The sequence below is a fragment of the Brachycentrus maculatus genome, unplaced genomic scaffold, assembly GCF_059751285.1.
Source record: "Brachycentrus maculatus isolate JH-2025_06_01 unplaced genomic scaffold, ASM5975128v1 h1tg000023l, whole genome shotgun sequence".
NCBI classification, from domain to species: Eukaryota; Metazoa; Arthropoda; class Insecta; order Trichoptera; family Brachycentridae; genus Brachycentrus; species Brachycentrus maculatus.
Window position 1 is genome coordinate 157501 of NW_028280777.1, and position 16512 is coordinate 174012.

Here is a 16512-nt window from a genome sequence, read left to right on the forward strand (position 1 = left end):
CACAGTTCCAACTTTTGTAGAAGAATATACGGTACATAACTTCTATCTGAATGCAGAAGTATCGTTTGTCGCATACAAGTCAATTGAATTTTTATTCATGCATTGTGTTATTTATACTACATATTTAGTTATGTAGTTTTTTTCTTTAATTTGAATAAACCGGTTTGAATCTAAATGTAAAAAAAAAATACTACGAAGAGCTCTTGAAATAATATAGTATTACAGTATTACGAAAATGGCGCATTATATCCAAAGTAATTTTTATTTTTATTACTTAACGATGAAGAAAATACAATTTAAAAAAAAATTATTAAGTCCCCTGTAAAATTTACTTAAATGCTATTAAGATTGTTCTGTATTCAGGTGTACGAGTATATAAACGATATATTATACTGAGGAAAATAATATAAATTTTTAATTTAAAAAATCAATTATTGTAAGTACCTACTGTTTTTCATAAGATTATTGCTAATAACAATACCTTCCAACTAGCTTATTTATACATTAATTTGTCAATATTCTATAAAAAGACATGCGACAAATTTTTAAACAAAAATTTGTTATATCTCGTTACTTATACATACTTTATTCAAATATATAATATTTTCTCAAACATTATTGGTATAAAATAATGCAAACTAATAAAATACAGATAAAGTAATAAAAAAGTGATGAAAAATAATGCAAAACTGATAAAAATTAATGCAAAACTAATTAAGTAAATTCACAATTTTTGACAAAAAGTGGCTATAATGATTACTGGGCACAAGGCTCGGGGTAAACATACAAGGCGAGGATCACAAGGGACGACAAAGAAGCCACAAGACGATGTAAAGAAGAGGTGTTAAGGGAAAGGCTGTTATCTTACACTCCTTTGGAGGGCCCTCGCGAATAGGGTGCTGTAGGGCGGCAAGGGAGAATTTTCGTCCAACCACTTTATACACCCGATAGGGAGGGAGGCACCGCAGGTCCAGAGGAAGGGGGAAAACCAATCGGGTTAGGTGACACAAATTTTCGAAAGGGAACATAATGGATTTTTGTATTAGTGTTGAAATGTGTGTTTTGTGATACCATCAGTAGCAGTGAATTTGTGGATGTGAAATTTTAACGTAGAATAATTATTATTAATTTTCTTCAATTCCGCCTTCAGTCTACGTCTCTAGTCTAGTTGTCAATACGTTTGGCTACTGCCCTGCAGGTCCCAGGTTTGATTTCCAGGGGGGGTTTAAATAAATTGAATTATCATTTTGTGAATCATTTTTGTCCGCCTCCGTAGTGTAATGGTCAGTACGCTCGGCTACCGTTCTGGAGGTCCGGGTTCGATTCCCAGGGTGATTTTTTCACTTTAATATTTATTCCATATTACCCTGAACTGGTACCTAAAGCGGAGGGCTGATCACCTTTCCTTCATGTGTTAAACGATCAAGATAACACTGCGTTTGAATTATGCAGTGCCCTATGCGCCATTGGGGTGCGGATAAGGGTTTGAATGAAGCAAATCATTTAAGTGAAATATTTATTTAATATTACCCCAGACTATTACATGAAGCGTAGGGCTGATCACTTTTTCATCAAGTGTTTCACGATTGAGATAACACTGCTTATATAATATGTTGTACCTTATGCACCATTGGGTGTAGTTAAGGGTTACAATAAGAGAATTCTTTTATTTTATAATTAATGAGCTTAAAGCGTTCGAAAATGTCGTTTAAAAAAACACAAAAGTAAAAATGTAAAAGTAAATCTTTGTTCAAATTTTTAAAGTTATTACTATAATGCATTTTTTAGGTTCACCATTTATTATTTCCTCTCATCAACGTTTCGGCTACCAGTATAAGAGCCATGTTCATAATGAGTTTATCGGACAAAGAATGAAAGTTTTGAAATATATTATAAAAAGATTGACAAAATTTATTTTTCGTTGAAGTCTCTGTTTATCAAACGTAATGGTATGTATATAGTTTATAAATTAATTCGTCATTGTATTTGTAAAAATATCTATCCATTTTGTATTTAAAGTTTACTTGGTAAATGCAATTTTTCTTAAAATCTATTATGCCGCGTGTTTCGATTTATTCAGCATTTTTTGATGTTCGATAATTATTCTGAATGCATTGAAACACGTGTTATAATTTTTTTATTTTTAAGAAATGGTGGTATTTACACAGTAAAATTTCAATTAAAATGACATTTGATCAGTTTTTCTTTTACCTTTTTAATTATTATTATGGTATTTTTTATTAATTGCACACATAAAGAAATATTATAGCATTATGTGTGTAAGTGTTTCCCAAAACCAGAAAAATTAGTACCACACCAAAAAAGATGTTTCATTAAGAAAAAAATTAATACATATTATTTTATTAACGAAAAAGTCTGAATATATTGTTTAAGAATCTGTAGAATAATGTAGCTGATATACAAGCAATATTAACGTAAAAGCAGTGTAAAGTTGTGTGTTAAGTGTAAAATGTTAATGTTTTTATATGTAAATATTAATCAAACATTATAATTATCATAAATCATTTGAATAAGTACGGAATTTTTTTCATAAATTTTAAAAATTAAACAATTATTATTTTACTATTTGTATAAAAAATAACCAACTCTTTTTTTGCATAGATATTCTTGTAATATTAAAAATGCAATGTAAATTAATTTATTGAAACAAAATCTATATGATATATAAGTGTGTATATTAAAAGCTTCTAAAATCTAAATCTAAACTGATAAAGTCACAATGTGTTTATATTTATATATCTATGTGTTTTCTAGGTGCTATTCTTCATTGATTAAATATTGGATATATCGTTAAAAAAATATGAAAATATTATATCAAAGTTATCGTACCCCGTCAAATATGTCCATAACCTCGTCCCACCACTAGAAAGAAAGACATCAAAATAATAATATAATTATGTAGCATAAATTTCAGGACATACACAAAATATAAAGCCTTAAAACCCATTACTATGACAAAAACCAAACTTGTACGTGAGTTCGCGGTGACGTGTAGAACTGTGTATAAAATGGAAAATGTGTATTTTAAACTAAAAATCTATTATGTACTTCTCTTTTATCATCAAGTACACAGTTATATTCGTAAATCAGTGCGCTTTTATCTTGCGAACGTGGTTTCATTAAATATTATGAGGCTATTTTTACTTAAATATCTTACTGTAGTAACTTGATAATCAATTTGAGGTAAAATATAACAATTTTTATTAAATTTTTTCTTGGTAAATACCAATATCTTTTATGATGTATCGTAACACGTGTTTTGATGCATTTAACGTTTACAACATTTTGAATGTGTCCAAATACTTGTTCACAAAATCTGGATCATCTCCAATTACAGGAGTTATTTTCATATTATTTTTTTACAAGGTTTCTAAATTGGTTCATATATAAAGAACTTCCAAGGATTTGAGTAGTATGGCTGTCAATAATGGGTAGAATTGGTGAATGTTACACGTGCGTAAAGTGATCACTTAAAGCAGCCTATGACGGACGTCAGCCCCGTAAATGCCCTGACTTCCATATTCTTCTTCATCTTTGATGAGATGTCATTTAACGTTATTATCACTAGAGCTGAATTTGAAGCTGTTTAAATTTCGAATCATCCCCTAAAAGAGGAATTGAAGGCTGTTTTTTTTTATCAGTAGGGACATAAAATAAGGTGGAAGCTTTAGTCTTTTGTCAATGGTCCTACTGATAAAAAATAACAAACAACTTCTTTCCCCTCTCCATTTTTCAACGTCCCAAGTTATATTTCTTAAATTTAGACAAGCTTCGCATACTGTGTTTGATAATGATCTTAAATGCATCGAAACACGTTTAAAAATATATGCTAAGTCGCGGTATATACCAAGAAAATACCTTTGAAAATTAAAATGTAAAAATAAATACCTTTTACTACCGAGTAGTGATTTTTGTCCAACGAAAAAAAACACCATTGAAATGTTATCAATGTTTTTACTACACGATTAACAGCATAATTTAGAAGCGTTTTATGCCTATTAAAAAGCTTTTTAATGAAATTATTTATTTCATCGGGGTTTTTTTTCATAGAAAAGATATCAGAAAGATTTCTTTTCATTTTGAATATGAAATATATCGAATAGGAGGCATATTTCACAGGATTCTAGACGAAAAAAAAACCCGCATTTACATAATAAAAAAGTAATAATTTTGCCACATTTCAGGCGATCGTGACATGTCAATTGTTAGGTGATTTTGTGAATTTATGGTTGTGTGATTGCCCCCATAAAAGGTATTATTGTGATGATGTGTTACCTGTTTCGCCTCTTTGTCGACAACAGACGATCGTCCTGGAACATAGTCCTCGATGCGTCCCGGTTGGTTCTTGTAAACTTCCTGGCTCGCTTTCGCTGACGCAAGAGTACTGTACCTGTGAAAAATATTACAATAATATAGTTATGATAAGTTGATATACATTTTTGGAAATATTTAGAATTCTTTAGCGATAATTTGTGATAGCGGTCTGTTGGTAGTTGATGAAATTTGAAAAACGGTGGTCTGAATATCGTTTGTCCAACATTTTGAATCTCCTTATGTTATCCATCATTTCCTTTGAAATTTTGACACAACGTTACATTTGAATACACATTTTACAATATTTATTAAAAAATTGTAATAAGAAAAACTGTTTATGACAAGCAATCAAATACGACATGACTGAATAATGCTATCTATTTCAGATCTATCCAATAATGAAAAGCTCTTTTAAATTTAGTTTCTATTTTCAACGACTTTATGGATAATGGAAGCAGGTTGTGCAATTTTATTGTACAATAATAAAGTTATTTTGATAAAAAGAGGTATATGTCAGGTTTTATTTGATATGTTTCTGTCCTTTGGGTCTTGTAGATCCATGTAGTAATAACTCTGAGAGATCTCACCAATCACGTAGCATGTGACCAATATATGCCATCATTTGGCAATTTACTCTTATGAATAAAACTTATCATACATAAATTAAAATGTACACAAAAGAAAAACGTACACAGCATTCTATGGAGAGACAAATGCCAGGCAGAGGTCTGAGAGATCATCAGAAAATCGAGAAAATCAGACGCCGGACAACAGTTGCTGGTATGGTATAGCGTATTACTAGACTAAAATCGCAATGGGCAGATCATGTTGCGAGACAAATGGGTATACAGAGTTATGCAGTGGAGACTATGAGACATGAAAAGAAAAATAGGCCGGCCATAGAAAATATGGGCCGATGACATTGTCCCCGATAGTAAGCGGATTGAAAAAGTCCAAAGAAGAGTCTGGAAAAAATATTTACAACATTTTGAGTGTGTCCAAGTACTTGTTCACAAAATTTGGATTATCTCCAATTACAGGAGTTATTTTTTTATTATTTTTCGACATCTCATTAAATATGAAGAAGAATATGGAAGTCTGGGCATTTACGAATAACTCCTGTAAATAAATTATCTGGTCAAATTATAAGCTTAAATAATAAAAATAAAAATGATATTTTCTGGCGTTCCTCAAGTGTGTGATTAAAATCCAGGATTCGGACCTCTCATTCTAATAAAAGAGTTTATGCTCAGTAAAAAGCTATATATATATATATATATATATATATATATATATATATACATATATACATATATATATATATATATATATATATAATATATATATATATATATATATATATATATATATATATATATATATATATATATATATATATATATATATATATATATATATAAACATATATATAAACATATTTATTAGGTACTTTTCAAACCAATTTTCATGTTGGCTTTATTTTAAATTCCACGAAAAATTATTTTACAGTCCATCTGTCTTAAAAACTTTTCAGTTCTTCTGCTACTGTTCTCTTTTTAGTCCAATGTCTTTATTACTTGACGCCATTACGGGTCCTGAAATTATCAGGATAGTGAAATACCCCCATATATGGGATATGATACGAACTACGCACGATGGAATGTTCTTTTGGTGGTTTTGTGCACACTAAGGGAAAAAATGTGTGATTTGCTCCGCAGGCCGCGGGTTGGCCATCCTTGGTCTATGTACTTACTTTCCGACGCTAGGCATGTATTCGCTGGTGACCTCGTTCTCCTTGCCCCTCCTGTCGAGCGTGGAGTGCCTCCGTCCGGGCGGCTTGCAGGAGGCGTCGCTGTCGTACGCGTCGCTGGCCCACCCCTTGCCGCCCTCGGGCTCGCTGAGGTACCCCGACCGCGGGTCGAAGTACGCGTACTGGTTGGTCCTTGGCCCAGGGTGCAGCGCCGACGGGTGCGCTGCGTCAAAACGAAACTTGAAATGCTAATATGCATAATGTTTCAGCTTAAAATCTTCTTCAATCTCACAACAGATGTCTCTAGTGAAGTTATGGTGAATCAATCACAATGTTTTGAAATTGGATCATATATATTGTCCTCATACAGGAGAAAATGACCAAGTGCATTTAACAAGTGCACTAAAACGTGATTATTGACTATTTGATATCTTACTAGTTTAATATTGACCTGGAAAAAATCCCAAAGGATTTTAAACATAGAAGTATAATATAATTTTTGACTTGTTAAAAATGACTAACTGCATTGATGTTTATTTTTTTGCCAAGCAAAAGTGACTTAAATGGCCCCCTGAAAATTTTACATTTTGTTAGTTGGTCACTTTCTCCTGTACGACTACGATATATACATCGTCAATCAATATTTCTCTTCAGATTTACGTTTTAAAATGTCAGTTGTTTCGTCCTGCGAACACAATGTTAAACTTTGACGTATTTGCAAATATATATTTGCAAATCTGAATATAACTGTGTATTTATTATATTGATAACAAGAAGAAAAATATGGAATACATATTAATATTATTTTCTATATCAGACACTGGATTATTATGAGCAGTAGTATAGTATGAGATGTCAATATTATAGGTGTCTCAACTTGATATGAAACATCTATATATCATCTTTATATAAAAGAAGCTGGCAGTCTGAGTATCCCCGGGCTTACACCTGGCTTTTGTAATTTTTGGTCTATTTCAGTAACAATTATTACTCCTCCATTCCTTTTCCCAAAAAGCTGCAATTTCCTTCACCTTGAATTCCTTCACTTTTCTCATTTGTATCCCGATTCGAAGTTACACAAGATTTATATTTCAATATTAATCTTGTGTAACTTCTACTAATATATGTAATAATATATAATAATGTAATAATGTAATAATAAAAGCATTTGTTTCTAAAGTGTTATCTAATTTCAGTTATCTTTTGGGGTAAGTGATGATTTATGAGTGAATTAGAAATTTTGATTTGTGTTTCGTATAGTTTTCAAGAATATGTATATATATATATATATATATATATATATATATATATATATATATATATATATATATATATATATATATATATATATATATATATATGTATATATATATATATATATATATATATATATATATATATATATATATATATATATATATATATATATATATATATATATATATATATATATATATATATATATATATATATATATATATATATATAAATATATATAAATGTCTGAATAGGTCAGTGTTGTGATCCATGTATAGTGATTTAGAGTAGGCAATTTAAAGTAATATATACTATAGTAATATATACTAATATATACCTACATTGTAAAATAAAACAATCTCATTACTGTAAAAAGAGTGGGTGTTAATAAATAAAGCCATAATTAATTCAGAATAAGCAATAAAGAAAATAAACAATAAAAAACTTATTTATTTAATTTGTTGAAAACAATTATTTAATATTTTTTTTTAAATAAAGTTTATTTATATTATTTCAGATCAGGTAATTTTAAAATCATCTGTATGAGTCTAGACTTTCAGTTAATCATTGAAAAGTTAATGGTGATGGAAGGGGTTGAAGGTAGTAGAAGAAGAGGAAGATCCCCAAGCCATCAAGTTCATCAGTGGTTGGAGCGATGTTGTGTGGTAGTGTGTCGGGAGACGTGGAGGACAACTACACTAAATGTTTTGCGGACAAGGAGAGAGGATGGTCATGTCCCTCAGCAATGAGGACAACAATTGAGGAGAATTAAAAAAAGCGAAAAACAATATTAAAAAATAAAGCATTTTTGAAGCATTTTGATGCAGTTGAAAACCAAGCGTGATTTTTTTTATTTAAAATGCTAGTTTTTAAGCGAAAAAATGTATGTAAATATGAACGTTTGTGTTGAATCGAGATACTTGGAGTTAATAGTTGTTGTTTTTGTTAGTTTCAAACTAAAATATGCGTGTATTTTTCAATCATATTTGTGTTCTAAATTAAAATATCTAAAACAGTGATTTATTTGTAAAGTGTATAATACATTTTTTGTATGATAGATCATTTAAAGCTGTGCTAGTGTAAACAATACAACATTGAAACGTAATCTGCAAAGCATTTGAAAAATATTTTTTAGATAATTTTTTTAAGGACCGATCTCATATTTTAAAGCGCGATTCAACTAATTCGGACAAGTTCAAATTGTGATACTTTTGTTGTATTTATAATTGGTTTTTCTGAAAAACGTATTTTTTAATTCATTATGATACATTATCAATATATTATAATTGCTTTAGTTTGTGATTCCGTTTGTTTTTATACACCCAGTAAAAATAAACCTGAAATTTATGTACGATATACAAAACAAAGCATTTGGTTTAGATGACAGATTTATGATTAAAAATGATTATTTTTATATACCACTGATAGGATTCCATACGAAAGTTATTAATTTAATTACATGGATACTTTGTCCTTACGAAAATGAAAATAATGCATCTTTTCCTTTCTGAAAACATTTTTCGGAATAAATATAAAATACCAATAAATGTTTTTATTTAGTTAACTATATAACTTTTTGATTTGGTATTTATTTTGTAGAAAAATATAATTTTAAAATACGTACATATAAAATACTTTACATTTCATACTTTATATAGAGATGATCGAGACCTCGAAATCAAAGCTGCTATTCATTAGATTGAAGTCCAAACAATGGAAAATGTACGGCTGTCGAAACTCAAAGTACAGTAAGGGACATTTTTTTGCATTTTTGGAATAAGTAGAATCTACTTAGTCCAAAAATGCAAAATAAAAACGTACTACAAAAAAATGTCGATTACTGTGTTTTACGTTTGGACAGCTGTGTAATGAATGAATGAAAATTTTAGTTGATCGAAAAGGGTACTGTAAAGCCAGTCGTGCCAATTTTAGAAGAAGAATTTTTTTTATAGCTGATTCAAAAACGTTAGACGGCCCACCCTTTATAACACTACATTTGAGTTTATTAATGTAAACACGACTAGTTTCGAGAACTAAAAATGTTCTCATCAACAGGTAAAACAAACTTCTTTTCAAAATGCAGTTAAAAAGTTAACTTTCGTATGTAATCGATGCCCTTCAACTCCTAAAGACGAAAAAAAATCGTAGATCTTTATTATTTATCTAACATCTGAAGCCAATGAAGCAATAACAGTCTAACACCAAGGGATGAATTCTAAAGCGTTGCTTAATTTGAAGTAAAACGTAGCGATAAAAATTATGTATTTTAATTGATGATTTTTCGCATAACCTTAGATGTTGCATATATTATAGAAATATATTTTTTGCATTGAACCTCTTATTAAAATAAACGCATTTTTTAAAGAAATAAATGTTGCACGAAATTGTGGATATAAAAATATCGGTATATTTTTTTCATGACTACCTTCTCACTTAGTTGAAAAACCAATTGAAAAAATAAATTATGACAACATAAAACTTTGTTTCAAAAATTCGGGTTTAATTTATAATAAAGATATCGATTGACCAACGTATATTTTAATACTTATTCGAGTCAATTTTTATTTTATTTTTATAACGTCTTTAGCAACTTTGTTAAACAATTATATTCTATCTGAATAAAGCGTAATTATAGCGTCAACTGATTATTTCCAAACCAGTAAACATTACAATAAAGTTAATTGTAATTATAAGATTTTTCGTAATTTTATAACGTCAGCGTTTCGAATAGCAATTAAATATTTATTATATTTTTATTATTATTTCAAAAACTACCGTTAGTTCAAATTGATTAAACTACTCTACAAAATAATTGAATGTTGATTAATCAACTATTAAACTACGTACGTGATTACTTTCATTAAGCTGAATTCAACCCTTAATAAATCTACCACCGATGCGTGAATGTTAGAAATTAAAAAAAAGGAAATAACTCCAATGTACAGGATATTCACCTCTACGTGATTTGTATCGGACAGTCACATAATCGTCTGGAAAAATAAATAAATCGAAACAATGAATATTATGAAGATTACTTTGTTTTCTGTGTGTAGAAAAAGTGGGAAAGTATAAAGTAAATTACCGTCGAACTTGTTTCTGTGAATAGTGTCGTACATCTTCTTGTACCATTTCGATTGGTTGCCTTCCTTCACTTCCTGAAAAATGAAACATTCAATTAAGTAAAATAAATTTCATAAATAAACTCCACACTGCGTCAATTTAATGCAATGCCTTATTTACCATTAGGTGCAAAAGAGGGTAAGAAAAAATGTAGTATGTGTCGATTAAATATGATAAAAGTATTTAATAAAAACTCAAGCAAATGGCCACGTCTGAGTTACCTCGATATTATGATATTAATAACTGAAATATAAAACTATTTTAATACTACCTCCCGTAGAAATGAAAAACATACATAGATACATTTTTTCAGATTTTTGAAGAAGTTTATTTTACTTTCCATTTAAGCCCAGACATTTTTGCAGAAGTTTATTTATTTACTTATGTATTTATTAGAAAACCAACAGAATATTGAACAAAAATAAGATAATATAATAAAATTAAAAAAATAAGATTCCAATTAGAGGTTTTCACTTAAGTAAGCTAAAAATAAAAATAAATAAATGCACCCTTTAATCAAGATTCATAAATCAACTCTGAAATTACTTACAGATCTTAAAACGATCGGCATTCCTTCTTTAGTAGTTGGTCCTATGCCTTCATACTTCTTGGGTTCAACCATTCTACGTCTGCTCACACTGCTCTCCGTATCACTCGCGTATTCTCTTCTCAGAGAGTATACTGTAAAATAATTTCAAGATAATAAACTATTTTGAACAAAATTGGGCCGAGAACTGGAGATCTAGAAATATGAAGAACATATCGTAATCGCACAGGAGAAAGTGACCAACTAACAAAACGTAAAATATTCAGGAGGGCGATTTAAGTCACTTTTGCTTGGCAAGAAAATAAACATCAATGCAGTTGGTCATTTTTAACAAGTCTTTATATTATACTTCCAAATTTAAAATCCTTTGGGATTTTTTCAGGGCAATATTAACCTAAAAAGATATGAAATAGTCAATGATCACGTTTTTGTAAATAATGCACTTGGTCACTTTCTCCTGTATGACTACGATATAGGGAGATCAATGAAGCATAGATGGATGGATGAATGATATTTAATATAGTTCCAGGATCACCTCATCAAGTTATTGAAGGACCTACGTCAAGTAAAATGATACAACAGAGAAGGAGAACTTTCTAAATAGCTTAACACGGGCAGGAATCCAAGCCAAGTATCCACCATTCTTTCTGAACCTAATTCTAGAATTGCGGCCATAATTTCTAAAATGATAAAGCTTAAAGCATTGAAACTATGAAATTTTGCATTAATTGTTATTATTTTTTTCTATTATTTTTTTGTTTGTAAATAAAAATAGTACTTGACACTGGCAGAAACATCCTTTCACTGGGTGACTGCCAAATAAATAATTTAAAAAAAAGTAAAATGATACGTCCGACATCAAAATCTGTATATGATAATGATGTTGAATGCGTCGAAATACGTTAAAATATTAAACACATAAAAAAACTGCTTACACAATATATTAGTTATAGTTATAATTCTTTAGAAGCAGGACTGCTTTGAGTTGTGAGGGAGAATTTGTGCTTTCAAGTATATAATAAAGGTTATTTTATTAAATGTCTTTTTCTTAAAAAATTAAGAAAGATTTGAAAATACATGCATTTGCAGGACAAACGATCTGTTATAGGCTGGTTAAAGTAATTAATTTATACACATGTTACATTCACCATTCTACCCATGATTGATAACCACACTACTCAAATTTCAAAAGTTATATTTATGGTTTAATTAAAACTATATTAAGAACGTTATTTCTTCTACTTCATTTATGGTTAATTTTATTTTTTATTTTTTTTTAATCAGATTTTTTTTAAATGACATATAGCTCACTCCTTTCAAGAACGTCATAAATAAATGAAATTTGATTTTTTAGGAGAACAATTTAAAGTTTAAAAATATAATACAATGTATTAAAAATAAAAATCAAGCCTCTTATTGAACTTTTCACTGTGAAACAGATCTTTTTAGGTCAAACCTGAAAGTTTTTTCTCCATTTGAAATGTTTAGTAAATTTAAAAAATAATTAAACAACGCCTTTTCTTCAAAATGCAAAAACACCACTTTCTGCCCTGTAGCGGGTAAATATTAAGTTAAAAACACGCCTCTTTTGCTGGGATATAGAACATTTTCTGGGAATTCCGAAAACATGCACAACGGAAAATTGACGATTTTTGATATATGACGTTCTTGAAAGGAGTGAGCGATATAATGAAACCTTCATGAAATGTATGTAAGATTCATCTCGAAATAATTTAGCACTGGGAATATTGTTTTCAAAATACCTCATCTCAGGAAATACATAAATATATATGGACACAATAAAATATACAAACATATATACGTACCGTAGAATGGGGCTACTTGAACTTTGATGTGTTATTTGAGCCCAGTACAAAAAAGATATTAAGATCTGTATTTGGTCTACAATAATAAATGCATCGACATACACATTGATTGTTTCCCTGACAGGTGAAACTTATACGTTCATTATTGTAGACCAAATACAGATTTAAATATTTTTTTGTACTGGGCTCAAGTAACACATCAAAGTTCAAGTAGCCCCGTTCTACGGTACATACATTGTATAAATTAGTTTTTTTTTTAACTTACCAGGTTCCCCCTGATTATAACGAGGAGGTGACCTCCTATCTCTCGGCGGTTCTCTCTCTCTATCTTGTTGAAGATAGGCTGCTCCTCTAGGTAATTGACCCTCTGAAATTAAAAGTTAGACCTTCAAAAATCATATCGTTAAAATGTGAAGTGTCAATTTACATTTTAAAACTAATAAGTATTGAGGAAGAAGCTTTTGCTTTGAAACCGTTCGACGTCTTATTTATGTTATATTGATACTAACAGTTCTTTGGACACGTTGCGCGTGGCAACGAGGATAGCCTGGAACGACTAGTTGTGATCGGTAGCCTGGAGGGGAAGAGAGGGAGAGGAAGATCCCCACACGATGGACCGATCAAATTAAGGCAGCAGCAGACACCTCAGTGGTTGGAGCGCTACGTGCAGCGCAGTCAAGGGATAACTGGAGAAGAGTCATTGCTTCTGCAAGGGTCACAACCCTCAGCAATGAGGAATAAGACGGAGAAGAAGAAGAAGAAGATACTTATTATTTTTATTCCAGCTTTATTGATCTTTGAGTGAAAGATAAGTCATATTTTGTTATATTTATATTTATTGCTTTAATTAATGAACAAATAACACTGGAGAGGTGATGTTGGAAGATCAGCTCTATGGCTTTTGCAACACTGCGCTCCAGTGCTGCCACATGTCCAGCCACCATTTATACTTTACAAGGATTTTTTTATAATGATAAGGTTGAGCTCATCACTATCCACAAGGATTTTAATAATGATGAGGTTGAGCTCATCTTATACATAAGCATTTTTAAATAATGATGAGGTTAAGCTCATCATTATCCACAAGCATTTTAATAAAGAAGTTGAGCTCATCATTTTAGCATTTTGATAATGATGACGTTGAGCTCATCATTATCTACAGGCATTTTAATAATGATAAGGTTGAGCTCAGCATTATCCACAAGCATATTAATAAAAATGAGGTTGAGCTCATCATTATCCACAAGCATTTTAATAAAAATGTGTTTGAGCTCATCATTATCCACAAGCATTTTAATAATGATGAGGTTGAGCTCATTATTATCTGTCAACCTTGAACGTTATGTCTGGACCCATCGGGTTTTAGTTGTTAATCAACTTACCCCTAGCCTTCTGCAAGAGGGTGATCGTAGGGTTCTGCGCCCTTGGCAGGGTGGGCGGCGGCGGCGGCGGGGGCGCGGGAGGCGCCGCTAGACCGCTGAGCCCCGGGGCCGCTGGGGCGGACTGGGACCCCGCCAAGCGAGACTCCCAAGGGGGCGGAGGCTAACAAAACATCACACAATAATTTTTTTTAAATTGGAAAACCAGCATAATATGTCGACAAAAATAACATAATATGATAAAATACAAAAAAAGAACAATTCCAATTATAGGTTTCCATCTAAGTAATCTAAAAATTAAACAATTTAAATAAACTGTCATAAAAGTATAACTATATAGAAAATTTCTTTATCAACTGGTCAAATCGACATCAACATTATTTCTTTTAAACGTATTAAAAGAAACATTATTGAGGTCTATTTCATTAAGCATTTCATTGCACATATCGCAGGCTCGATTTAAAAATGAATTTTGGTAGGACTTGGTGTGCATTTTAGGGATTTTAAATAAGTTTTTGTTTCTGGTCTGTGCTCCCGGGACTCTAAAATTGATGAGTGATAAAATGAACCGATATAAATGCAACTTAATTCGTTATGATGAAAGAAGTTTCCAACGAAAACAAGTATTTTTTTTTAAATTTGGTATTTTAACAGATCAGTAACATCAAGCTATACTAATACGAGTATTGCGATGTTCCAATTAAAAAAAAACCGCAAAAGTAAATTTGTAAAAATACCTAGAAGAGGAACGGGTGAGAGGTAAATGGGAAAGAGGAAAGACAGGCTCTGTGGCGTAGTTGAGTAGACGCTCGACTGGGAAAATGGCGTCGCGGGTTCGCAAGAAAGGTTTATTTTCAATTGGTCTACGTGTTTGTGATGCATTTTTCACATTTACCTTTCCTATCCGTGCTATCCTACCTGAAGTCGAGCCTCTAAAAGATGCTTCGCGGGTTATTCCTTAAAAAAATCAAAACTTAAGTCAAAGACAAATTATACGAAACAAGGGACTCGCCACGATATTAATGCCAACTGATAATGTTGAATGATCTCAGTATTGAATATCTGACAATGTCTAGTTGAACATTTAAAAATTCCCATATTCATCGTCAACTAATTTGATGAACGAAAAATTTAGGAACTTTGTTTAGAGTTTGTTCTACTCGTAGAAAACGCTAAGGTGTCTGTTGCCCCGGGGTTTCAACTGGAAACTCTTAAAGTCAATGTGTGAGTTAAGCAACTTATAAAATAAGATCATGTCTACTGATTATTTGTCATCATCCAGAGAGTTTTAAAGAAGATTAATAATTTTAAAGAAGATCTAATAATTATTTATTAAATAATATATTGTTTCAAAATTGTTCACCATTGCTTTCCATTTTTCCTTTGTTTTCAAACTCCGTCCCTTGACTAACCCCTTCCCCTTACTTTCCCCTCTCCTTATTTATAGAACAATTTTATATTTTATATTTTAGTTATTATACAGACCTGAATGATGGAAGTTTAACTTCTGAAACATGTAGTCTATAATAAAACTCAAGTGGTAAAAAACGAAGTGTTTTCTTTAATCATTAAAGAAGATCGTTAATTATTGTAGATACTTGGAAAAAATCCGATAAAATGATTCTTAACTTCTTTATTTGATACTGAATCAAATAAAATAATCTATTTCTATAAGAATTATAATAATATAGAATTATTTATGTAGCGCAATTTTCGTCAAATTAAGGGCGCTTAAGGGAGATTTAGATAATTACCAACGCGCGAAACACATGTACCAAATAGCCGAAAATAACTCTGCCATGCTTTATGTGATATATAATTAAATTCACAACACTTGTCGCACTGCCTTTATGCTTTCAAGAAACATTAGATCGACGGTTGATTTTTGATAAATTATTATCATTTCCCTTATTTTGATTCATGGCCAATATAACGTTTAAAAAAACGGTTTTCGATACAAAAACTATACACGCAATACCTATACAAAAAGTTAAACAAAATGGCACAATGATAAATCAAAAACGTGTCACATAACAGGCATTCGTTTTTGATCGTTTTTGTTATGTTGATTTATCCCTTTTGAGGAAGAGACCCAAATTTAATGAAGTTATTTTAAATAATGCTTTTTTCGGAAAGTACCATTATTTCTTTGAATCATTTTTGACGTATTATTGTATGAATTTCTCAAACACCGTATAAAGATGCGGAATGTATTGAAACATGTTTCATGTTTGATTTTAGGAAATGGTAGTATTTGCGAAGTCATATTTTCAATTAAAAATGGATAAATATGTTATT

The 16512-nt window shown here is 30.5% G+C and overlaps 1 protein-coding gene across 20 annotated transcripts in view; it reads right to left on the reverse strand.

The window, feature by feature from the left end:
- LOC148313087 (uncharacterized) overlaps positions 1-16512 on the reverse strand; it is a 225759-nt gene that overhangs the window by 58807 nt on the left and 150440 nt on the right. For 12 of the 20 annotated variants that reach the window (XR_015838332.1, XR_015838331.1, XR_015838328.1 and 9 more), the window contains 9 exons: positions 14218-14377; positions 13101-13202; positions 11013-11143; positions 10425-10497; positions 10297-10332; positions 6089-6308; positions 4297-4411; positions 2851-2883; positions 869-934 (listed from right to left, as the gene is read on the reverse strand). Coding sequence is in view for 17 of the 20 variants with exons in the window: in XM_088268225.1 (XP_088124351.1) it covers positions 869-934; positions 2851-2883; positions 4297-4411; positions 6089-6308; positions 10297-10332; positions 10425-10497; positions 11013-11143; positions 13101-13202; positions 14218-14377 (936 nt within the window). In the remaining 3 variants the exon portion in view is untranslated. The remainder of the gene's footprint in view (positions 1-868; positions 935-2850; positions 2884-4296; positions 4412-6088; positions 6309-10296; positions 10333-10424; positions 10498-11012; positions 11144-13100; positions 13203-14217; positions 14378-16512) is intronic. The other 8 variants (XM_088268173.1, XM_088268191.1, XM_088268158.1 and 5 more) reach the window with 4 other exon arrangements.